General features: G+C 43.3%; 1 protein-coding gene across 1 annotated transcript; it reads left to right on the top strand.

Moving 5' to 3' along the window:
- Nucleotides 1–1,268: 1,268 nt before the first annotated feature.
- LOC307044228 (NLR family CARD domain-containing protein 3-like) lies at nt 1,269–20,146 on the top strand. Its single transcript, XM_079689310.1, has 7 exons — nt 1,269–1,373; nt 1,514–3,320; nt 11,917–12,090; nt 12,522–12,695; nt 12,941–13,114; nt 19,131–19,177; nt 19,304–20,146. The coding sequence occupies exons 1-7, from the start codon at nt 1,337–1,339 to the stop codon at nt 19,867–19,869; spliced, it is 2,979 nt and encodes a 992-aa protein (XP_079545436.1). The 5' UTR covers nt 1,269–1,336; the 3' UTR covers nt 19,870–20,146.
- The last annotated feature ends 5,619 nt before the right edge of the window (nt 20,147–25,765 follow it).

Below are 25,765 nucleotides of genomic sequence, written 5' to 3'. Positions count from 1 at the left end.
TGAAAGTTGATAACCCCCTTCATGGTACCTGCTGCTCTGCTTTCAGGTTGTATTGACCCAGCTAAGAAAGTGTGGCTCTGTTGAATTTTCTTGGTGAGACACTTCTCTGGTTCCTTTCTAATAAAAGCAGCTTTGATCATTTATAAGGCGTATCAGGTTTGAAAGCTTTAAGCACCATAAACACCAACTTGGCAATAAACCTGTTTCTGATTCTGATGAAGGTTTCTTTAAATAAAGAAATAAGGGTCATGTTTACCTTCAGTGTTTCTCATCTGAGTTACATTTCTTTCCTTCTTAAGTAAAGCTGGAGTTTTGTAATCCTGCAGCTTGCGTCCAAAGGGAGGGAAACTCAACTGTGTGGACGTCTACTCCAGCTTATGATCAGCTCTGTGTGAATACATACCTGAGTGTTTGCCATTGCTCCTCGTCAGTCGGAGGTCAATGTTTCCCTGTATTTGCAGCAGTTTTTGCTTCTCATTTCTAAAATGTGTAATTGCTGTGTGGTGTTTTGCTCTTCACCTGGTGCTCTATTGAACAATTAAACAGCTCTTGATCAAATTAAATGTAATTGTTAAACCTTAATCAAAGATTACAGTCACTGATTACTTTCATTTTGGTGCGTGGCACTTCTTAGTATTTAGTGTTGCTGATAGTCAAGGATGAGTGATATCACTGCCCTTTAACCTTTGTACCAATTCATGTGTCTATAAAATGTTATTTTGAGGTTTTAGTTTAAAATAAAAATTGGCAATAACTTCTACAGCTGCTAAAGTTGGTACTCCGTGCGAGGCCCAGACAAATCCAGTGATCTAACCTTTCTCCTGTTGCTCACACATGCACCTGATCCACATTTCCAGCACCACTGAAGCATATCAGAGATAATGTGAGTTGTTTCTTCATGATTCCTCACAGAGAGGACCAGCAGAGCTCAGAGGTTCCCAGAGGTCAGTCTGCCCAGCAGCATCAGACACAGCTGGACTCCACATTTATGGTCTGTACATGAACTACAGCTACTTCACATCTGTTCTGCTCACAGTCAACTCCATGATGCACTTTGTAGATCAGTGGATGGTCAGTCTGTCCAACATGGATCTGATGTTTGGTGACTTTAGTTTGATTGTGTTGTTCATGTATTCTGTTCCAGCTGCTGGAGGACAACATCATCACTTTTGTGAAGAACGAGCTGAAGAAGATCCAGGAGGCTCTGAGTTCAGATTACCCAGAGTGCTTAGAGAGTCAGAGGGATGATGAGGAGGTGTTGGACGGTGAGGATGAAGAGCAGAGGAGGAGGAACAGAGAGGCATTTCTGAACATCACACTGCACTTCCTGAGGAGCATGGAGCAGGAGGAGCTGGCTGACCGTCTGCAGAGCAGTAAGAGGGTTTCTATAGAGATTTAACAAGCTGGATAAATGTTGACTAAAGTCTCAAGAGATGGAACAAAGTATATTCAGATCCTCATTCTTTAAGGATGTATTTGACTCATTGATCTGATTTGTTGTGTGTTCATTCAGGAAGTCGTTCTGGAGTGTGTCAGCGTGAACTTAAGTCTAACCTGAAGGAGAGGTTCCAGTGTGTGTTTGAGGGCATTGCTAAAGCAGGAAACCCAACCCTTCTGAACCAGATCTACACAGAGCTCTACATCACAGAGGGGGGGTCTGCAGAGGTCAATGATGAACATGAGGTCAGACAGATTGAAACAGCATCCAGGAAACCAGACAGACCAGAAACAACCATCAGACAAGAAGACCTCTTTAAAGCCTCACCTGGAAGAGATGCACCAATCAGAGCAGTGCTGACAAAGGGCGTGGCTGGCATTGGGAAAACAGTCTTAACACAGAAGTTCACTCTGGACTGGGCTGAAGGCAAAGCCAACCAGGACATCCAGTTCATATTTCCATTCACCTTCAGAGAGCTGAATGTGGTGAGAGAGAACAAGTACAGCTTGGTGGAACTTGTTCATCACTTCTTCTCTGAAACCAGAGACGCAGGAATCTGCAGGTTTGATCAGTTCCCGGTTGTGTTCATCTTTGACGGTCTGGATGAGTGTCGACTTCCTCTGGACTTCCTCAACACTGAGATCCTGACTGATGTCACAGAGTCCACCTCAGTGGATGTGCTGCTGACAAACCTCATCAGGGGGAAGCTGCTTCCCTCTGCTTGCCTCTGGATAACCACACGACCTGCAGCAGCCAATCAGATCCCTCCTCAGTGTGTGGACATGGTGACAGAGGTCCGAGGGTTCACTGACCCACAGAAGGAGGAGTACTTCAGGAAGAGGTTCAGAGATCAGGAGCAGGCCGGCACCATCATCTCCCACATCAAGACCTCACGAAGCCTCCACATCATGTGCCACATCCCAGTCTTCTGCTGGATCTCTGCTTCAGTTCTGGAGGAGGTGTTGAAAACCAGAGAGGGGGGAGAGCTGCCCAAGACCCTGACTGAGATGTACATCCACTTCCTGGTGGTTCAGTCCAAAGTGAAGAACATCAAGTATGATGGAGGAGCTGAGACAGATCCACACTGGAGTCCAAAGAGCAGGAAGATGATGGAGTCTCTGGGGAAACTGGCTTTTGAGCAGCTGCAGAAAGGCAACCTGATCTTCTATGAGTCCGACCTGACAGAGTGTGGCATCGATATCAGAGCAGCCTCAGTGTACTCAGGAGTGTTCACACAGGTCTTTAGAGAGGAGAGAGGACTGTACCAGAGGGACAAGGTGTTCTGCTTCGTCCATCTGAGCGTTCAGGAGTTTCTGGCTGCTCTTCATGTCCATCGAAAATGTATCAATTCTCGTATCAACCTGCTGTCAGAAGAACCAACAACCTCCTGGCTGCCTAAAGTCTTCAGACCCAAACCTGAACTAACACATCTCTACCAGAGTGCTGTGGACCAGGCCTTACAGAGTCCAAACGGACACCTGGACTTGTTCCTCCGCTTCCTCTTGGGTCTTTCTCTGCAGACCAATCAGAAACTCCTACGAGGCCTGCTGACAGAAACAGGAAGTAGCTCAGAGACCAATCAGGAAACAGTCCAGTACATCAAGAAGAAGATAGAAGAGGATCTGTCTCCAGAGAGAAGCATCAACCTGTTCCACTGTCTGAATGAACTGAACGATCGTTCTCTAGTGGAGCAGATCCAACAGTCCCTGAGTTCAGGAAGTCTCTCCACAGATAATCTGTCTCCTGCTCAGTGGTCAGCTCTGGTCTTCATCTTACTGTCATCAGAAGAAGATCTGGACGTGTTTGACCTGAAGAAATACTCTGCTTCAGAGGAGGCTCTTCTGAGGCTGCTGCCAGTGGTCAAAGCCTCCAGGAAGGCTCTGTGAGTACAGAAACATTCAAATATGTAAGGGATAATGTGCTGCGACGCGGCCTTCATGCCGATCTAGATCCCTCCGCTTCGCGTCGGGCTCCTGATCGGCCTGTCGGTGTTCTTTTCCCCATCATGACCAAGTCGCTGCACATTATCCCGCTTATCACACGGCCACATTCTCAACAAAGTAACGTTATGACTCCCAATATTAATTGAAATGCTTTTATGGATTTAGAAAATGATTTTATTGATTTAAAAAATAGTTGTATGTATTGATTTAAATTGACATGCATCCGCTAAGAAAAATACTCCGTTGTTACCGTTTGAACTAACGTAGCAACGGCAGGAACTGCTTCGATAGCGTTTTTGAGGAGCTTTTTGATTGCAGATTTGAAAACATCGCTGCTTGCTTTAAAAGTAGCACAATTCATGATGTCAAACCTTGGGGAGTATCTAGATACCCCTGCCCTAATGTCAAAGGAACTGCACACTGAATATGTGTCGCCGTTTGATGTCTATGTCTGGACCGCTGCGTAAAAGGAGGGTTTTTGCCCGTTACTTCTCCGCTGTTTTCTTGTCGCTCTTGTCTTGTCAGTTAGAAAAGCAAACTGCATGCAGTTTGCTTTTCAGCCAAACTGTATACAGTTAAATCGAACGGACTTCTTTCTGCAGATGTGAGCGTCCTTAACAACGGTCAATAAGTCCTTGACAGCGGTCTGTCTGTTCGGTATTAACAACGTCTCACGTGTTCTGAATTGACCAATCAGAATCGAGTATTCAACTAAGCCATTTAATAAATAAGGGATAATGTGCAGCGACTTGGTCATGATGGGGAAAAGAACACCGACAGGCTGATCAGGAGCCCGACGCGAAGCGGAGGGATCTAGATCGGCATGAAGGTGTTCTTTTCCCCATCATGACCAAGTCACTGCACATTATCCCGCTTATTACATGGACACATTCTCAACAAAGTAACGTTATGACTCCCAATATTAATTGAAATGCTTTTGTGGATTTAGAAAATGATTTTATTGATTTAAAAAATAGTTGTATGTATTGATTTAAATTGACATGCATCCGCTAAGACAAATAGTCGGTTGGAGCAGATATTTCCAACTATTTTGAAATAGAAAATGGTATTCCCCAAGGGAGTGCAGTCAGTCCAATATTATTCAACATCATGATTAATGATATTTTTACATGCTTAGACACATGCATACAATCGGCTCTGTACGCAGATAATGGGGCTATTTGGATGAGGGGAAGAAATGCCCCATACGTAATGGAGAATATAGCTAGAGCGATTACAAAAGTGGAGAGGTGGTCATATAACTGGGGATTCAAAATGTCAGAAAGCAAGTCATGCTACATGGTATTTACAAACAAACGCAAGATTGATGGCCAACAGCTAACACTATATGAGCATCCAATGAAAAAGGTGAATGAGTTCAAATACCTAGGACTGTGGTTTGATAGCAAATACACATGGAACATGCATATTAATCAAGTGGAAACAAAATGCAAAAAAGTATTAAATGTATTACGAGCTGTAGCTGGATGCAACTGGGGCGCAGACAAACAAGCATTAATAGACATTTACAGATCAATTATGAGGTCCACAATAGATTACGGTTGTATAGTATATGGAGCAGCAGCAAAAACATCGCTTTTAAAAATTGATAGAATACAATATAAAGCATTGTGGCTGTGTATTGGAGCAATAAAGTCATCCCCTATCAATGCAGTTCTGATAGAAGCAGGAGAGACACCGCTGGAGATCAGAAGAGAGAGACTTGCTCTGTCATACTGGGTCAGGCTACAAGGAAGTGGAGAAGAAAATATTCCAAACAGAATATTACAGGATTGCTGGGAATATGCAAAATTCCAGAGACGTGGGTTTGGCTGGACGAGTAAGGAAAGAACGAGGGCATATGGAGTGGAGAATATCACGTTTGCCAAAGCAACCCCATTTAGCAGTGTTCCCCCATGGCTGTTCCCAGAAGCTAACATAGATATGAATATCATAGAAAGGAAAAAAGAGTGGCAAATAAATGAAGTGGGAATTAAAACAAGTATGTATCTGAACGAAAAGTACTACAATTACCTACAAATCTATACAGATGGTTCTAAGAACAAGGAAGAGTGTGTTGGAGTTGGCATATACATCCCAGACTTTAAAATATCTATTTTAAAAAGAGCGTCTGATCAATTATCAGTGTATATAGCAGAAATGCTTGATGTAATAATAGGATTGCAGTGGGTTGAAGAGGTCAGACCAGATAGGGTGGTTATATGTACAGATTCATTGTCCATATTACAAAGCATACAATCAACAACAACTACTAGAGAAGACATTCTCATAGAACTGAATCATAGCCTGTTAAGACTGCACAGAAGCGGCATAGATCTGCAGTTCTGCTGGGTGCCTGCACATGAGGGGGTGAAAGGGAACGAGTGTGCTGATAGATTAGCAAAAAGTGCACTACAAAAGCAAATAACATTACCAGTTCAACTTGGAGAAGGAGAAGGAAAAGCAGTCATTAAGAAGAAAGGGATGGAGATCTGGCAGAAAAGGTGGGAGAAAGACCAGAAAGGCAGGGACTATCACAAAGTACAAAATACAATTACATTAATATTCATAAAGAAAGAAACAGAAGGGAGGAAATCATGATGGCTAGACTCAGAATAAATCACACGGCTTTGAACAGTACGCTGTATATCATGGGGAAAAGTGACAGTAACAAGTGTGGGAACTGTGCAGTAAAAGAAGATGTAGAACATATATTGTTAAATTGTGACATCTATAAAGCGGAAAGAGAACAATTAAAGGCTAAAGTCTTAGAGGCAGAGAGGGAGTGGAGTGTGGTTGGTGTTTTGGGAACAAAAGGAGAGGGAGTAAAAGCTACCAAAAAGGCACTGTTTAAATTCTTGAGTGAAACTGGGGTAGGAAAAATAATTTAACATTAGGTCAGGAAAGAACATAGATTTGTTTTGTTTTGTTTTATTTATTTAATGGTTTTATTGATTGATTTATTTATTTTAATTTTATTTTGATTAGAACATAGGTTAATGAGTTGGAATGATGTGATGATGCATACTCATGTACAGTAGGTGGCGGTATGCACCTTTTAAGTTGTTTGCAATCCGCCAAAAGCAAGAGAAGAAGAAGAAGAAGAAGAAGAAGAAGAAGAAGAAGAAGAAGAAGAAGAAGAAGACAAATAGTCCTTTGTTACCGTTTGAACTAACGTAGCAACGGCAGGAACTGCTTCGATAGCGTTTTTGAGGCGCTTTTAGATTTCAGATTTGAAAACATCGCTGCTTGCTTTAAAAGTAGCAGAAGTCATGATGTCAAACCTTGGGGAGTATCTAGATATCCCTGCCCTAATGTCAAAGTAACTTGCAACTGAATATGTGTCGCCGTTTGATGTCTGTGTCTGGACCGCTGCGTAAAAGGAGGATTTCTGCCCGTTACTTCTCCGCTGTTTTCTTGTCGCTCTTGTCTTGTCAGTTAGCTTTTCAGCCAAACTGTATACAGTTCAATCGAACGGACTTCTTTTTGCAGATGTGAGCGTCCTTAACAACGGTCAATAAGTGTTGAGCATATTTAGTTATATGACAAAGCCATGTTAAGCCAATCACATTAGTTACATTTGGAACATGTGTTGCCTGCGTGCACACTGGGCACACTGGGATGCTGTTGCGAGCATGCGCACAATAAACGGTCTTGTGAACTCCGACCAAAGAGATGATGGTTGTGTGTGATTTCTCTCCGTGAATATAGCTAGCTAACCACATTGGTGACTGATATAACGTGCTGCAGAAATGTCTCACGCTACAGGTTATGGGCCCAGTCATGCAGGCCAAAGGTGGTTCAGACTTTTATTCGACGGTGAAGAGAAAAGTTACGAGCTCTGGGAGACGAGGTTCCTCGCGCACATGGAGTTACGTGGTCTCAGAGAAGTTATCTCGGAAGACCCGGAGATAGATGGGTACGACGAAGAAACTCTCGCGGAAGATGAAACCAAGAACGGTGAGGCATATGCAGAGCTAGTGCAATGTCTGGACAACAAGAGCTTGTCGTTAGTAATGAGGGACGCGAAACATGATGGAAGAAAAGCACTGAATATTCTTCGCGAGCACTATGCAGGAAAAGACAAACCCCGCGTGGTGAGTTTGTACTGTGAACTTTCCTCGCTCCATAAGGCTAGCAATGAAACGGTCACTGACTATATTATTCGAGCAGAAACTATATTCACGTCATTGAGAAGAGCAGAAGAGCACATTAGTGATGGGCTTCAGATAGCTATGGTAGTTAAGGGGCTACCTGATTCATACAAGCCATTCGTCGTGCACATCACCCAGACGAATGACACTGTAACGTTTGGCGAGTTTAAAACGAAACTGCGAAGTTATGAGAGTACAGAAAAATATGGGAAGAGTGACGTGAATGTTGAAGAAGACAACGTGATGAAATCTAGCGGGGCAACGAGGTCACGAGGACGAGGAAGAGGAAAGAAAATGGACCTGGCTGATGTTGAGTGTTACACGTGCGGTAAAAAGGGACACATGGCCAGAATATGTCCTGACGGGTACCACGTGAGAAGAGAGGAACGAAAATGGGACACACCACAGCGAGGAATGGGGCGCAGTCGAGGACGAGGCCGTGACCATGTGAAGAAAGCTGATGAAGAGACGGGGGCAGAGCCAACATCTTTCAGTTTCTTCAGGATGAGTGACTGCCCTACACAGAGAGGGAACAAGAAAGGTCTAATGGTCGACTGCGGCGCCACAGCACACATGATCAACGACGCCACAAAGTTCAAAACAGTTGACAAGAGCTTCAGACCCGAGGACCACATGATCGAGCTGGCCGACGGATCCAAGGTGAGCGGGATGGCGAAGATGAGGGGAGACGCTGAAGTCTGTTTGCTGGACAGCGAAGGACGACAGGTGAAAACGAGGCTCAAGCAAGCGCTCTACATCCCATCTTTTCCACAAAACATCTTTTCAGTCAAAGCAGCGACAGCCAACGGAGCTGAGGTCCACTTCAAGGACGGTAATGACTGGCTGGTCAACAAGAATGGTACCAAGTTCAAAATGGACGTGTATGGTAGGCTGTATTACCTTAGCACAGTAGAGGATGAAAATGTTGATGAAATGTATGGGTGTCATGACATTCAAACGTGGCATAGGATACTTGGTCATTGCAATTTTGATGATGTTGCAAAATTAGAGAAGGTGGTTGAAGGGATGTCTATAAAAGGGAAACATGACATGTCCAATCAAAACTGTGAAATATGCACACAGGGCAAATTTACACAAAGCAGAAACAGGCATGCAGATGCTAAAGCTACAACTGTGTTAGAGCTAGTTCACACAGACCTATGCGGTCGTATAGAACCAGCAGATAAAGATGGGTACAGATATGCAATAGCATTTACTGATGATTACAGTGGGATGATTTTTCCATACTTTATCAAAGCAAAGAGTGACGCGACAAAAGCTACTGAAAAATTCATAGCAGATGTAGCGCCATATGGAAAGATAAAGTGCATAAGGTCTGATAACGGCACAGAGTTTACGGGACAAGAGTTCCAGTCTCTACTTAGGAGTAACGGGATAAGGCATGAGAAGAGTGCACCCTACTCACCTCATCAGAATGGAACTGCCGAAAGAGGTTGGAGAACCTTATTTGAGATGTCACGATGCATGCTATTGGAGAGTAACCTCCCAAAGCAATTATGGACATATGCTGTACAGACAGCAGCTCAAATCCGCAACAGGTGCTACAGTAAGCGGCTAGAGCAGACACCTTACTGTGTTTTCACAGGAAAAACACCTAACCTATCTAACATGAGGATATTTGGCTCTGAATGCTATGTATATAAGCAGGATAAAAAGAAGCTGGATTCTAGATGTGAAAAGGGGATCCTTGTAGGCTATGACAAATACAGTCCAGCATACAATGTGTATTATCCTGAGACAGGAAAAGTCCTAAAACCTAGGCTGGTGAAATTCATCACCAAAGGTAGCGCAGATAGACAGACTCAGACAGATTGTGACATGGGGGAAGACTTTGAGAGTTATGCAGATACACCACCAAAGAGAGTCAACCAGGTACAGGGACAGCCTAAGGAGCGTAAAGAGTCCAGTGGTGAAGAGACTGCTGAGGCAGGTCCTACCCAGATAGATAGTACTGAGAGAGAAGAGGGAGAAAGGAGATACCCTACGAGACAGAGAAAGGCTCCAGAATACTTTAAGGAGTACCAGTGTAAAGCTGAGTGTGATGGTGACGAAAGTGAGAATGTAGATTATTTCTACAGAGTAGCTTATGGTGTACCTAATACACTTAAAGAGGCAATGGACTCTAAGAAGTCAAAAATGTGGGCTGATGCGATGAAAGAGGAGATTAATTCTTTGACCGAGAATGAAACTTTCACTCTGACTCCACTGCCAAGAGGCAAACAAGCAGTGGGAGGTCGCTGGGTATATGCAGTGAAAGAGAGCCCAGATGGATCTGAGATTTGTAAAGCCAGATATGTTGCAAAGGGGTATAGTCAAGTTGAAGGGATTGATTATAAAGAGACCTTTTCACCAACAGCCAACATGACCTCTGTACGAGCATTAATGCAGGTGGCTGTACAGGAGGATCTTACTTTACACCAAATGGATGTGAAGACTGCTTACCTCCATGCTCCAATCGACTGTGAGGTATATATGGAGCAGCCGGAAGGTTTTGAAATCAAATCAAAAACAGGGGAACACTTAGTGTGTAAACTAAACAAGTCATTGTATGGTTTAAAACAGTCCGGACGTAACTGGAACATGTTACTGCATGATCACCTTACAGAGAACGGTTTTGTGCAAAATGATGCTGATCATTGTGTCTACAGCAGAAATACTGAGAATGAGAAAGTGATTCTGTTAGTATGGGTGGATGACTTAATCATAGCAGCGAGTGACAACACCTTACTCACTGATGTCAAAGAAATGTTGAACAAAAGTTTTAAGATGAAGGATATGGGTCCACTTAAACACTTCCTGGGTATCGATTTCAGACAGAGTGATGGAGAGATCAAAATGACTCAAAAGAGACATATAGAGAAGATGTTAGCAAAATTTGGAATGTCTGAATGCAAACCGAGATCCACCCCATGTGAGCAAAAGTTAAACTTTGACAGTGAGGGTGAAGTGATTGATTCAACAGGATACCGAGAGATAGTAGGTAGCTTGATATACATTATGACATGTACTAGACCTGACCTGAGCTGGGTGGTTAGTAAACTATCTCAATACCTAGCAGAACCAAAGCAGCAGCATTGGGCTACAGCCAAACACCTACTGAGGTACTTAAAGGGTACTATAGATCAAGAGCTACACTACCAGAAATGTGAGGAAAGCGTTCTAAAGCTGGAGGGGTACAGTGATGCTGATTGGGCAGCCGATAGGGATGATAGGAGGAGCACAACTGGATACTGTTTCAGCTTAACTGAGAATGGTCCAGTTATATCGTGGAAGAGCAGGAAACAGCCAACGGTGGCATTATCCACCTGCGAAGCTGAGTATATGGCACTAGCAGCCACTACTCAAGAGAGTATGTACCTTGTACAACTACTAAGAGGAATAGATAGTTGTAACCAGCATGTACCAGTCAAGATATATGAGGACAACCAGGGGGCGATAGCTTTATCTAAGAACCCAGTATGCAGACAGAGAAGCAAACATATTGACATAAAGTATCACTTTGTACGGTCTGCACACACAGAAGGGAAAATATGTATAGAATACTGTCCTACTGCAAACATGGTAGCGGATGTCTTTACCAAGCCAGTGACAAAGGCTAAGTTTGAGAGTTTCAAGGGATATTTGTTTGGAGAGTAATGTGAACTGGCAGATGTAAATGTTTTGAAGTCTTAAGAACACTGCCAGTATGCCAAATGTTTTATTTTTTTTGGAGTTTTGTATTTTTGGTTTTATTTACCATTATAGAGAGCTATACACATGTCTTTGAGTGGGAGTGTTGAGCATATTTAGTTATATGACAAAGCCATGTTAAGCCAATCACATTAGTTACATTTGGAACATGTGTTGCCTGCGTGCACACTGGGCACACTGGGATGCTGTTGCGAGCATGCGCACAATAAACGGTCTTGTGAACTCCGACCAAAGAGATGATGGTTGTGTGTGATTTCTCTCCGTGAATATAGCTAGCTAACCACATTGGTGACTGATATAACGTGCTGCAGAAATGTCTCACGCTACAATAAGTGCTTGACAGCGGTCTGTCTGTTCGGTATTAACAACGTGTCACGTGTTCTGAATTGACCAATCAGAATCGAGTATTCAACTAAGCCATGTAATAACATGAAGTAGTGGTGGTCTAATGGATAGTGAGGTGGGATGAAGATCTGAACGTTGTGAGTTCAATTCCCGCCAGGAACACCACCACTCGTGTGCCCTTGAGTAAGGCACTTAGTCCTCAGTTTCTCCAGGGAGAATGTCTCTGTAATTGTAAGTCGCTTTGGATAAAAGCGTCAGCTAAATGAAAAGTAAAGTAAATATTATGCTCATCTTTTTAAAATATTGTTTGTACTTTCTTTATCAGACTGAGTGGCTGTGAGCTGTCAGAGAGAAGCTGTGCAGCTCTGTCCTCAGTCCTCAGCTCCCAGTCCTCTAGTCTGAGAGAGCTGGACCTGAGTAACAACGACCTGCAGGATTCAGGAGTGAAGCTGCTGTCTGCTGGACTGGAGAGTCCTCACTGTACTCTGGAGACTCTCAGGTCAGGATCCATCAACATGTTGAGCTCCCTTTTGAATATGTATTGATATATTGGGCTGCTGTTGCCCAGAAGGGAAATAGGCGATAACCAAGGGGAGGGTAATTGATTCGATCCCCTCTCCCTGAGGTTAACATGTCAAAGTGTCCTTGGGAAAGATACTTGACCTCAAATTACTTTCTAGACATTGTATTGAAGTGTTTGTTAGTTGCTTCAGTAAAAGCCTAAGCTGAAATAACATCTATGATTACTGGATGAGTTTTCTAAGTTCAATGTACTCAAGTTATTTTTCAACCCAGTTGTGATCGTCAATTTTCAGACCCAATGTAACACAATATACTTTACAGTTTTTCTGTTTTGCCCAGGAAAACATGTTATATAAAAGCATAGTCCACTTTAACATTTGCTTCCATTTATTTTTGTTGTCTCCTCAGATTGAGTGGCTGTAAGCTGTCAGAGAGAAGCTGTGCAGCTCTGTCCTCAGTCCTCAGCTCCCAGTCCTCTAGTCTGAGAGAGCTGGACCTGAGTAACAACGACCTGCAGGATTCAGGAGTGGAGCTGCTGTCTGCTGGACTGAAGAGTCCTCACTGTGCTCTGGAGACTCTCAGGTCAGGTTCATCAATATGTTAAACTTATAGCCAGTTAAATTGCGATGTACATTAATGATGGATACACTCATAACCTTTTGTTGCATCTGCTTCAATAACATTTGTTATTGTTTTTTGACTCACTCTTGTTTGAACCTGTGTGTGTGTGTGTGTGTGTGTGTGTGTGTGTGTGTGTGTGTGTGTGTGTGTGTGTGTGTGTGTGTGTGTGTGTGTGTGTGTGTGTGTGTGTGTGTGTGTGTGTTCAGGCTGTCATTCTGTCTGGTCTCAGAGGAAGGCTGTGTTTCTCTGGCTTCAGCTCTGAGATCCAACCCCTCCCATCTGAGAGAGCTGGACCTGAGCTACAATCATCCAGGAGACTCAGGAGAGAAGCTGCTGTCTGCTGGACTGGAGGATCCTCTCTGGAGACTGGACACTCTCAGGTATTATAAACATATACAGTGAAGGAAATAAGTATTTGATCCCCTGCAGATTTTTTAAGTTTGCCCACACAATACATTAACAGTCTATCATTGTAATGGTAGGTTTATATAAACATTGAGAGTAAGAATATCAAAAAGAAAATCCAGAAATTGACATTATATAAAAGATAAAAATGTATTTCCATTGAACTGAGTGAAATAAGTATTTGATCCCTTTGCAACAAACAAGGATTCTGGCTCCCACAGACAAATAATTCATCTTCCTTTAAAAAAGTACTCCTAATCAACTTGTTACCTGTATAAAAGACACCTGTCCACAGAATCAATCAATCAGATTCCAATCTCTCCACCATGGGCGAGACTGTAGAGCTGTCTAAGGACCTCAGGGTGAGACTGTAGACCTGCACCAGGCTGGGATCGGCTACAAGACCACCGGAAAGCAGCTTGGTGAGAAGGAGACAACTCTTGGTGCCATTATTCAGAAGAATAATGTGTGTGTTTCTAAATGGAAGAAACACAAAATGAGCATCAATGGCCCTCGGTCTGGGCTCCACACAGGATCTGGCCCCGTGGGGTATTGATGATCATGAGAAAGGTGAGGGATCAGCCAAGAACTACACAGGAGGAACTTGTTAATGATCTCAAGGCAGCTGGGACCACAGTCACCAAGAAACCTATTGGTAACACACTACACCATAGTTGATCAAATCCTGCAGTGCCTGAAGGCCCCCTGCTCAAGAAGAACACGAGAGGCCGTCTGAAGTTTGACAACGAACATCTGAATGATTCAGAGAAGGCTTGGGAGAAGCGGATGAGCTCAGATGAGACTAAAATGTTGATCTTTGGCTTCAACTCGACACGCCGTGTTTGGAGGAAGAGAGATGCTGACTATAACCCCAGAACACCATCCGTCAGGCATGGAGGTGGAGACATTCTGCTTTGGGCTGTTTCTCTGCTGAGGGGACAGGAGGACTTCCCTGCATCGAGGAGAGGATGGACGGGGACATGTCCCGTGAGATCTTGGTCGATAGCCTCCTTCCCTCAGCCAGGACACTGACCATGGGTCATGGAGGGGTCTTCCAGCATTACATTACATTACATTGCATTTAGCTCACGCTTTTATCCAAAGCGACTTACAATAAGTGCATTCGACCAGGAAAATACAACCTTGAAGAAAACAGAATCATATAAGTTCATCAGGTTTCATAGAGCCAAACATTTCAAGTGCTACTCAGCTGGCATTTAGAAAGCCAGCCCTTTATTAGTATATAAGTGCTTTGTTAGTAATTCTATCGCTCGAAGTGGAGTCTAAAGAGATGAGTTTTCAGTTTGCGTCGGAAGATGTGTAAGCTATCTGCTGTCCTGATTACAATGGGGAGCTCATTCCACCATTTTGGAGCCAGGATAGCAAACCCACGTGTTTTTGCTGATGGGAACTTGGGTCCCCCTCGCAGTGCGGGTGCAGCGAGCTGTTTGGCTGATGCAGAGCGGAATGCACGTGCTGGGGTGTACGGTTTAACCATGTCCTGGATGTAGGAAGGGCCAGATCCATTCACAGCATGGTACGCAAGTACCAGTGTCTTGAAGTGGATTCTAGCAGTTACTGGAAGCCAGTGAAGGGAGCGGAGGAGCGGTGTGGTGTGGGAGAATTTGGGAAGGTTGAAGACCAGACGAGCCGCTGCATTCTGGATGAGCTGCAGAGGTCGGATGGCACATGCAGGTAGACCAGCCAGGAGGGAGTTGCAGTAGTCTAGGCGTGAGATGACGAGAGCCTGGACCAGAATCTGCGCTGATGTCTGGGTCAGCTGGGGACGTATCCTCCTGATGTTGTAAAGCGTGTATCTGCAGCAGCGGGTTGTAGCAGCGATGTTTGCAGTGAAGGACAATTTGTTATCTAGGACCACACCCAGATTCCTTGCAGTCTGAGTCGGGGAAACAACAGAGGTGCCGATGTTGATTGTTAGGTCAAGAGTGGGACAATCTTTTCCCGGAAGGAAGAGCAGTTCAGTCTTGTCAAGGTTGAGCTTGAGGTGATGAGCAGACATCCACCGAGAGATGTCTGCTAGGCAAGCAGAGATGCGTGCGACGACCTGGGTCTCTGAGCGGGGAGAGGACAGAATTAGTTGGGTGTCGTCAGCGTAGCAGTGGTATGAAAAACCATGCGGGCTAATGACAGACCCGAGCGAGTTTGTGTACAGGGAGAAGAGGAGGGGACCAAGAACCGAGCCCTGAGGGACCCCTGTAGTTAATTGACAAGGGTCGGACTCGGACCCTCTCCAAATAACCCTGTAGGTGCGGTCGTTGAGGTATGAGGTGAGGAGGGAAAGTGCAGTGCCTGAAACTCCAAGTTCTTGGAGAGTGCGAAGGAGGATCCGATGGTTCACTGTGTGGAATGCAGCAGACAGGTCCAGAAGGATGATGACAGAGGAGAGGGAGGCTGCTTTAGCAGTGTGCAGTTCCTCAGAGACAGCAAGGAGAGCAGTTTCTGTTGAGTGACCTGCCTTGAAACCAGACTGGTGCGGATCCAGAAGGTTGTTCTGATGGAGGTAACAGGAGAGTTGTTTAAAGACAGCGCGTTCAAGTGTTTTAGACAGGAACGGGAGGAGAGAGACGGGTCTGTAGTTAATAACATCAGACGGATTGAGAGTGGGTTTCTTAAGGAGAGGGTTTACTCTTGCCTCCTTGAGACTGTTTGGAAAGTGACCAGAAGTTAGAGAAGTGTTGATGAAATGGGTGAGAAATGGTAGAATATCAGGAGCGATAGTCTGAAGGAGGTTTGAGGGGATAGGGTCCAGAGAACAGGTGGTAGGACGGGCAGAGGTAACGAGGGTAAGAACCTCACTTGGAGAGAGAGGGGAGAAGGAGGTCAGTGTGTGGGTGAGGGTCTGGTGACCCAGCGGTGAGTAAAGGTGAGTCAGAAAAAGAAGAGCGAATATCATCAACCTTTTTTTCAAAGTGGTTAACAAAGTCGCTTGACAGAAGGGAGGAGGGGGGAGGTGCTTTGGGAGGGTCCAAGAGGGTGGAGAAGATAGAAAATAGTTTTTTGGGATTGGAATAGGAAGATTGGATCTTATCTTGAAAGAAAGTGCTTTTTGCCTGAGAGATGGAAGCAGAGAAAGAGGAGAGGAGAGCCTGATAGGTTAGGAGGTCGTCATGGTGTTTGGATTTCCACCATTTCCGCTCTGCTGCCCGAAGGATGGTTCTATTAGCACGCAGTGCGTCATTTAGCCAGGGAGCAGGAGGGGACTGACGAGCCGGCCGCGATGTGAGAGGACAGAGAAAGTCCAGAGAGGATGAGAGAGTAGAGAGGAGAGTTTTTGCAGCAGTGTTTGGAGGCAGGAGTTGGAACGAGTCAGAGGAAGGGAGGGCTGAGAGCACCGATGAGGCAAAGGTAGAGGGGGAGAGGGAACGGAGGTTACGGCGGACAGGAGCAGAGTTAGAAGAGATTAGGTTGTTATGTTTGGAAAGGGGTAGAGAGAATGAAATGAAGAAGTGATCGGATGTGTGGAGCGGGTTTACAGAGAGGTTAGAAGTAGAGCAGTTCCTTGAGAATATGAGATCAAGGACATGGCCAGCGTTATGAGTTGGTGGGGATGGAGACAGTGAGAAAGCAAAGGTGGTTAACAGAGATGTTAGTTCAGATATCTTCCCTGTCTGGAGGTTGAAATCTCCGAGAAGTACAGCGGGAGGGCCAGTTTCAGGGATGTGTGAGAGGAGATCTAATTCCTCCAAGAAGTCCCCCAAGGCGCCTGGTGGACGGTAGAGAACAACAATGGTTAATTGTATAGGATGGGTTACTGTGACGGCATGGAATTCAAAGGTAGAAGGAGTGAAATTAGGTAGCTTGAAGAGGGAAAAGCTCCAGTTGGGAGAGAGCAGGAGACCAGTGCCACCTCCTCTGCCAGAGGGTCTGGGTGTATGGGAGAAGGAATATGCTGTGGAGAGAGCTGCTGGGGTGGATGTGTTGGATGGAGTGATCCAGGTCTCCGTGAGAGCAAGGAAATCCAGAGACTGCAGGGAAGCGTAGCCAGAGATGAAGTCAGCCTTAGGGACAGCTGACTGGCAGTTCCACAGGCCCCCTGAAACGAGATGTTGGATCTCAGTGGAGCATGTGGGATAGACGAGAGCAGGCCGGTGAAATCGATTAGGAGAAACACGGGGCCAGTGATAATTGCGAGAAGACACATGAACAGGAATGCAGAAAATACACATGATTATAGCATGAGGGGCTAGAGAACCCAAGAGAATTGAATAAAACTAAATAACACCAGCGATACTTGGCGCAATCAGAGTACGATTTGCCTCCTCTTTGCCTCCCACGTGACTCCCACAGGACTCTTAATGTCTTTGTCAGTCTCCCACAGGACTCTTAATGTCTTTGTCAGTCTTCGTCTGGCTGACGCTGAAGCTGACGCTCCAGGAAAACGCAACCTAAGATGGATACCTGATTGCTCAGTTCTCACAGCTTTGGGGGCACGCCGCTGTAATTAGTTAACTATTTTCTGCTGATGGGCGACAGCAGAGTCTTCCTACCTCTTGGAATGCACACTTGAGGGGCGTGACTCACTGAGACCTGAGTTACAGCTGCTGGACTTGAGCAGATCTGAGATTTTAAAATCTCTCAGAAATCACCGTTTTAGCTACAATAACTACAGAACAATTATACAGAGTAGAATAAATGAAACAGAGAAGTCTATTTAAACAAGAATATAACTTACAGTGATTGCTGAGTCAGTATCGATAGTGTCCTCACCGAGTCTGGATGCACACAAGGACCCTGAACATACGGCCAAGGCAACACAGGAGAGGCTAAAGAAGAAGCACCTTCAGGTGATGGAGGGTCCTAGCCAGTCTCTGGACCTTAATCCCATAGAAAATGTGTGGAGGGAGCTGAAGCTTCCAGATGCCAAGCATCAGCCTCAACACCTGAAGGATTTGGATCTTCAGAGAGGAGTGGACCAACATCCTTCCTGAGATGTGCACAGACCTGGAGACCAACTACAAGAAGCGTCTGACCTCTGTGTGACCTCTGTGTGTCCAACAAGGGTTTCTCCACCAAGTCCTAACACATGTTCTGCAAGGGGATCAAATACTTATTTCACTCAGTTAAATGCAAATACATTTTTATCTTTTATATAATGTACATTTCTGGATTTCCTTATTGATATTCTTTCTCTCACTGTTTATATAAACCTACCATTCAAATGACAGACTGGTCCTTTCTTTGTTGGTGAACTTACAAAGTCTGCAGGGATCAAATACGTATTTCCTCCACCGTGTGTATGCCAAGACAAAAACATTGAAGGGAACTAAAGACACGGGATAAGACTCAGGCAGCAGCTCTGTGTTTACAGAGAAGACACGACAACAAGAAATACATCTTTATCATTTTAGATTCTGATCTCCATTTTAATGCTCATTTTAATTTGCTGACCAAAAACTGCTTTTATCATTTTGGCAATAGAGTCAAAATCCATCCAACAACCTAAACACAGCAGAGATCATCCCACTCCTGATGGACACCATCTGCACTGGCTCCTGTATCTGAATTGATTCTGAAGTGCTTCTCCTATTTTTAAAGCACTAAATGGCCCCTCCCTCTTTTAAACACAATGATGAACTATCAGATGTCCTGTGAATTCATCATCATAATAATAATAATAAATGGTATGGTCAAAGCACCTTTCATTGCTCAAAGCAAACCCAAAGTGCGTTGCATGAAAGATGCTTTTAAATAAAGTTCATTGATTTTCCTCTTCAGATTCCAGGTAAGAGAAACACTCATTGACTGCTGCTAGCAGATGCTGAGGGAACACTAACTGAACACTGATCAACTCTTACATCTTATTCTCTGAGAAATAATAATTGAAGTTAATGAGCTTTATTTATCGACTGATCTCAAATGATATCGTGAACATGTAGCTTCATCTGTGGAGAATAACAAAGCTCTGAGTTTGAGAGTGATGTCCATGTCTCCATGCTGCTCTGACCCCCCCCCCCCCCCCCCTTCTTTCAGGATGGAGCCTGCTGGAGTCCGATGGTTGAGACCCGGTCTGAGGAAGTGTGAGTGTGGTTTAATTTGATTCATGAAAACAAAGCAGCCACCATCTTCAAATGTAACCTTCATCATCAAAGTGTCAATAAATGAACAGCTGATAGATGAATAACTGCTGCTGTTCCTCTCCTCAGATTCCTGTGAACTCTCACTCGACACAAACACAGCACAGAGGAACCTCAAACTGTCTGAGGACAACAGGAAGGTGACACGTGTGGAGGAGGAGCTACAGCCATATCCTGATCATCCAGAGAGGTTTGATATCTGGAGACAGCTGATGTGTAGAGAAGCTCTGACTGGTCTCTGTTACTGGGAGGTCGAGTGGAGAGGATGGGTTACTATATCAGTGACTTACAGAGGACTCAGGAGGAGAGGAGACAGTGAGGACTGTGTGTTTGGAAGGAATGATCAGTCCTGGAGTCTGAGCTGCTCTGGTGGTCGTTACTATGTCTGTCACAATAACACAGAAACACACACCTCCTCCTCCTCCTCCTCCTCCTCCTCCTCCTCCTCCTCCTCCTCCTCCTCCTCCTCTGGTAGAGTAGCAGTGTATCTGGATCATCCTGCTGGCTCTCTCTCCTTCTACAGAGTCTCCTCTGACAAACTGATCCACCTCCACACCATCAGAACCACATTCACTGAACCTCTCTATGCTGGGTTTGCAGTTTGGTCTGGATCAGTGTCTCTGGTTCCTCTGTAGGAGGAAGAGTCTCCTCCTGTTCCAGAGACTTCCTCCCTGCTGCCCAGAGAGTTCAGTCTGTTCAGGATCACAGCTGATGTTAGACCAACGTTGTTTAAAACATATATTTCCATCTATTTGTTTTTAACCGTGGTGTACTTGTTATGTGTTTTTACTTATTGTTCTTCTTTATTATTAATAATGTCTTCCTGCTTTGTTATATTTGAATATACAGTCTACTCGTTTCACTTTATCTGCACTATACATCTTTTGATGTAATAATGTAGATTTCCACTTTTCGGACAAATAAAGGAATTCTGATTCTGAAAATATGCTTTTGCTTCAGATTCAATATCTTCACTGTGATTCAGGAAAGTACAACAAACATCACTTCACACACAAATACAGATAGAAATCAAACACATGGAAATACAGAAAAATAAATAAGATTTAAAGAAAAGAAAACCTCTGGAGCGCTCTCTGAGCTTTCACTTAGTTTGAACAACAACACGTCTTTCTGTTGTGTTTGCAGTTTTTTTTGGCGAGAGAGATTTAGTTTAACCGTAGGACGGATAAATAAATAATAATAATAATAATAATAATGTTAATAATAATAAAAAGGAAATAGAAATACTATACAAAAATAATCACAATTATAATAGTAAGAAATAATAATACAAAAATAAAAAATAATAATAAACACTCAAATTAAAACAATTAAAAATAAATAAAACAAGACAGTGATAAAAATACAAATTAAATACATTTAAATAGAAAGACTTTCAAAACAAATATTAAAGTGTTTTTTTTTCGTTTTAAAGTGTAAAAGACAAAAATATAAATAAATATGATAAAACATTACATAAAAACTTTACAAAATATTATTTAAAAACCAATCATTATAATAAAATACATTCAAAATAAAGATGTGTTGTGTTTTGGTCACTCAGTCGTGTACAAAGCTTTTCTGTCTGCTGCTTTCAGAAAGAGACAGAAACCAGTTTGTGGCTCAGTGGTTAGCGCAGATTCAAGATTCAAGGCTTTCATTGTCACGTGTGCATAGCTACCGTGTAGTTATGACAACGAAGATCTGAGGTCACAGGCTGCTCCATCAGAGCAACACAATAACACAGATACAACAGTACAAGTAAATAAAATAGAATATAGTAGAAACAGTGCAGCCCATAACCAGTGCTGCTGTGTGAATGAGAGCTCAAACCCTGAGCCAGGTAGACGAACACATACTGGACTCTGAATACAAATCAAATCTCTCTGGCCAGAACTACAGAAAAGGATAGGGGACACGTCTGCTCCCCCATGAAGTGGAACCACTGTACAGATCTTAACCTCTGCCTAACGTTGGCAGTAACATAATAAACTTCTAATGTACTAAAGACTGGTGTTTACATGGTGTTTGTCCTCGGTTCCCCTCCTCCACTCCTCCGCTCGCATCTCCTGTGGGCGGGACTAAGACGCAAGGATAGGAGTCGAGGAGAGAATTGAGAAAGGGCTATAGGTTTTGAAATATCATTGGGATAACAGGTAGAGGTCGTAGAGACAGGCTTTAATGCCCTCTCACAGTCTTCATTCATAAGACTAGCGTTACGGGGCGGGATGAGTGTCTTCCTAGTTGGTTAAGTTAGAAAGATATTGACAGATCAATAACTCAAACACAATCGTCGTCTCTGAACAACCACAGTAAGGTAGACAACAAGCTCTAACCCCTCTTTTCTATCAAAACAAGCCAATACACACCGTCCTCCGAGCTGCTCAACTTCTATCTGAATGCAGGGACCGTCTACAAAGTGCAACACCAAAAAATTATAATTCAAAAGTAGTCAATAATTCCATTCCCACACTTCTACTGTTTATATTTGAGTTTTTTTTTAATGATCAATAACCCCTCTGCTATTCAGTAAAGTGCTTCCAGTTCATGTTCACATAAATGGTCAAATGATTCAAATGAACGGTTCAAATTCACTGATTAGTTTAAAAATGTCGTGTAATTGAGGCTTTATTTTTCTGTCAATTTATTTAGGATCTGTAAACAGTACCAGCTGCTTCTATAATTTTGTATCGTCACCTTGTTTAAAAATATATACTGCTATTTAGTTTGTTTTAACCATAGTGTAGCCTACTTATTATTTGTTTTTACTTATTGTGTTTTTTATTATTAATAACGTGTGACTACTTTGATATATTTAATATATTTCTGCACTATACTTCTGCTGTTGTAATTCCGTAAATGTCCCATAAGCAAGTGTACTGTATAAATCAGGGGAGACCCCATCGTGTGGCAGCTGTACTCTTCCAGCCGCCTCTTTTGTGTTTGTTTTCCTTTTTCCTGTCTGTGTTGTTTGTGTGGGCGTGGTGGCTGTCATTCCTGGCTCCCGGCTCAACCTCCACTCACCTGCTGCAATCAGCTGTGCACCCTCCCCGACTACACACCTGATTCCCATCAAGCCATTTACAACGGCATATCAGCGGAAGCTCCACAACCTGTCAGTGCCAGATCTTTGTAAAACCACAGTGGTATAACTCCTAGCCTACTTAGCATTGTTAAGCTATTTCCTCAAACCTGGATGTTCTTCTTACGTGTTTTCTTCTTGAGCTGCAGGATCATTCTCCGACCGCCGTGTTGTCGTCACCAGCCGGATTATTCTTCCCGCTCCTCCACCTCAAGATAAACCTTTTTTCAACACTCTGCCGTGTCCTGCGTTTGGGTCCTCTCAGATACCGTAACACATCGATGTTTAACAGTTTCCTCCGTCCGTAGTTCCCAAATCCCCATACCTCGTTAGCTTACAGAAATGTTTTAATAAATGAATGTAAGTGAACATAAATGTAGAAATACATTAAATATATATAATAATGTGTGTCCTGTTTGTTCTCAATCTAATTTATTTATTTTTTACATCATTTTCTTTTTAGTTAAATTATTTATTTATTTATTACTGTATTGTTTTTATTTCTGTATCTATTTCCACAGTTATTTATATTAGTGTTCCTGTATTTATTCAAACATGTATTTATTTATTCTTACCTATGTCATGTTCTGTCCTCCATAGATTGCAAGGAGGCTAGATGGAATAAAACCAATTTGAGCCAAGACTAAATACACTTGAGTGATGAACCCTGGCCCCCCACATCAAGAACCAATACTTAGACCTCTGGGCGACCTTCAGGGTCATAAATGTGCAAAACAATGTCTCCGCCCGACCCTGCTCAGCTTCTGAGATATATGAGATCGGGCAAGACTTTATATATATCTCATTATCGAAAATACTTCATTACATTCCATGTATACAAACCAAATACGTATTTTTATAGCATTATGTTGCGAATAAGCACCACTAAAACAGAATGGAACAAAACAAATGCATTGATAAAAGACTATAAGAAATAGACAAAGTTAAATTGTGAAAGGTATGGTTTCAGAGAAATTCTGTGAACAAGAATAAAAGACAAACGCAAAGATCCTACGAGAAATTACGACAAAACAAATACAAACATAATTTAAACTATGATACAGAAATAATAAGAACACAGACTTAGTACAACTGATCAATTGTGTTCAGGAATAAACAAATACAACACAAAAAAACAGATTGTATTAACAGAATAAGTGACACAATAGACTTTGTAGATCAGAAATAAAAATACACGAGAAAAACTTAGCAGTACTTTTACTCCTAATACCTAATACAACGAAACATTAGAAATGATTTGTTTATCTAAAGGGGTAAATGGATGTCTACCAATCTGAAGAACAATGTTCAATTCCTATGTAAAGTGTGTTTAAACTACCATACTATAACGAGCGGAAAAACCCTGTTTTTACTTAGAACGTGTTGAAATAGTGGCGTATTTTGGCACAACGAGCTTCAACCTTATTTCTATCAGAACAAACCAATATGCAGCGTCCTTATTCAAAACTCCCCTGTTATACTGGATAGTGCCACCAAAACCACTTCATTCAACGACTGCAGCACTGGGAATACCGAGGTGTCCCATCTAAGTATTGGTATGGTAGGGTATGGTCGTAAGCATAAAGTGAGCATGGGAACATACCATCTATAGCAGGTAAAACACTGGAAATGTGTGTTTCTGGATCCATTATTGTTGGGTCAAAGGCTTTGTATGAAAATAAACCAAAAAAACTAAAGCAGAGTATCAGCTGCCAATTCCCCTTTTAGCCGTAACCCTAACGCTAATTTAGGTAAAAACCCCACCCGGTAAAATTGTCTGTCTTCCGGTTGTTGCCTCTTTTGAATGACGAATACGCACTACCGCCGCCTGCTGGTGAGGAGAGGTATTGCCACGAACGCATGCACAGTTCGTACGTGCTTCTTGGCCGTCTGAAGTCTTTGCGGTGTGTTCCAGTGCGACACATGGCCAAGACGAGGAGACGAGAGGCGACACAACAGTCGGGGGTCCGTCTGTGTCAGTTCTTTGGTGTCAGCTTGGTGTGTCCGGGCCTTACGAGTCAGAAAGTTGACAATCCCCAGCATGACAAAGCGAACTTTGGTGTGAGGCAATAGGAACGGAAATGTGGGTGAGATGGTGGAGATAACACACGTTGGAAGGGCGGTCGAGAGGATGTTACACCAGAAATGAGAGTGAGATACCTGTACTCATCTCAGAGGTACATATTGTACTTTTTACTGGACTACACTTATCTGACAGCTGCGGTTACTCTACAAAGGAAAAACCAGATCACCAAAGAGCAGTGAAGAGATCACTTCGTGTTGTTTTAATGAATATATTTATTCAAGCTGTGTCCAGGAAGCAGAACTTTAAACAACAGAGGCTGCAAAGAGTCCAATCGGACATTATTCTGCAAAATTGCAAAAAAGTAATGACTTCCTGTTTTGATCAAACGCACTGCAGGTTAGTATAGCAGGAAACTCTGTTAAAGATCCCTTCCCAATAATTCTATTCACAAAAGCATTTGATCCTGTGAACGCAGCACAGACTGAGACTCAGTCCAACCAGTCTGACTGCTAACTGTAAAAAGTGAGGTGAGGACACACACACACACACACTCTCTCTCTCTCTCTCACATACACACACACACACACACACACACACAAACACACACACACACACACACACACACACACACACACACACACACACACACACACACACACACACACACAGACACAGGAAAGAGTTCCCTGTGAGGAGGAAGAGGAGTTCAGGCTGATGGGGGTCAGTCTGTCAGGAGGGCTTCTGATGTGGAGGGGGAGTCAACTGGAGTGCACTAGGACCCAGCAGCCATCAGAGAGCTCACCTGGGCCTTTGCTCCTGAAACACCTGAGAGACTCTGGCTGCGTTTCATTGGTCGATCAACACGCCCTCCTGGCCCCCCCTCAGGAACTCTGATCTAAAGTCTAAACAGTGAAACTCAAACGTCTTAATGCAGTATTCTCACCTTGTTACATGTGTCCTGATAATGAAGAAGTGTACTTGTACTAGACTGTAAAGTTACAACATGTACTTACAGGCAATATCTGTATCTGATGGCATTAGAATATATTCTATAAACTGTCATTCAACGGGAACTGTTTCACTACTTTTGCTGACAGTCTTTTAACATGTTTCTAAGTTTTCTGTTTTCACAGAGCACATTAAGGTTTAGTTTCTGATGAAACGGTGAGAGACTCTTTCTCTGTTGTTGTCTTCTCTTCAGGTGTTCTGTGTTAAACACCAGCTGAGCAGGACGGAAGCCATTTTGTTTCTTAGTCTTCACTGTAAAAAAAAATAACACAAGTCCAAACACGTCAACAAACGAAAAGAAAAGGTGTGTTCAATTCAGTCGGGAAGCTCAAATATGGGCCAAAAATAAAAGCTAAAGGTGTTGGAGGAGGGGGAGGAGGAGGAGGAGGAGGAGGAGGAGGAGGACTTCCAGTGG

This window comes from Notothenia rossii (assembly GCF_949606895.1).
Source record: "Notothenia rossii genome assembly, chromosome: 6".
NCBI lineage: Eukaryota > Metazoa > Chordata > Actinopteri > Perciformes > Nototheniidae > Notothenia > Notothenia rossii.
This window is presented reverse-complemented; position numbering and strand designations above follow the sequence as displayed.

Excerpts from the sequence above, each read along its gene's own strand:
- LOC307044228 (XM_079689310.1), top strand. The coding sequence starts at position 1,337 with ATGGAGCAGGAGGAGCTGGCTGACCGTCTGCAGAGCA. Across the intron at positions 12,091-12,521 it reads TGTACTCTGGAGACTCTCAG|ATTGAGTGGCTGTAAGCTGT; the intron begins GTCAGGATCCAT and ends TTGTCTCCTCAG. Across the intron at positions 19,178-19,303 it reads GAGACCCGGTCTGAGGAAGT|ATTCCTGTGAACTCTCACTC; the intron begins GTGAGTGTGGTT and ends TCCTCTCCTCAG.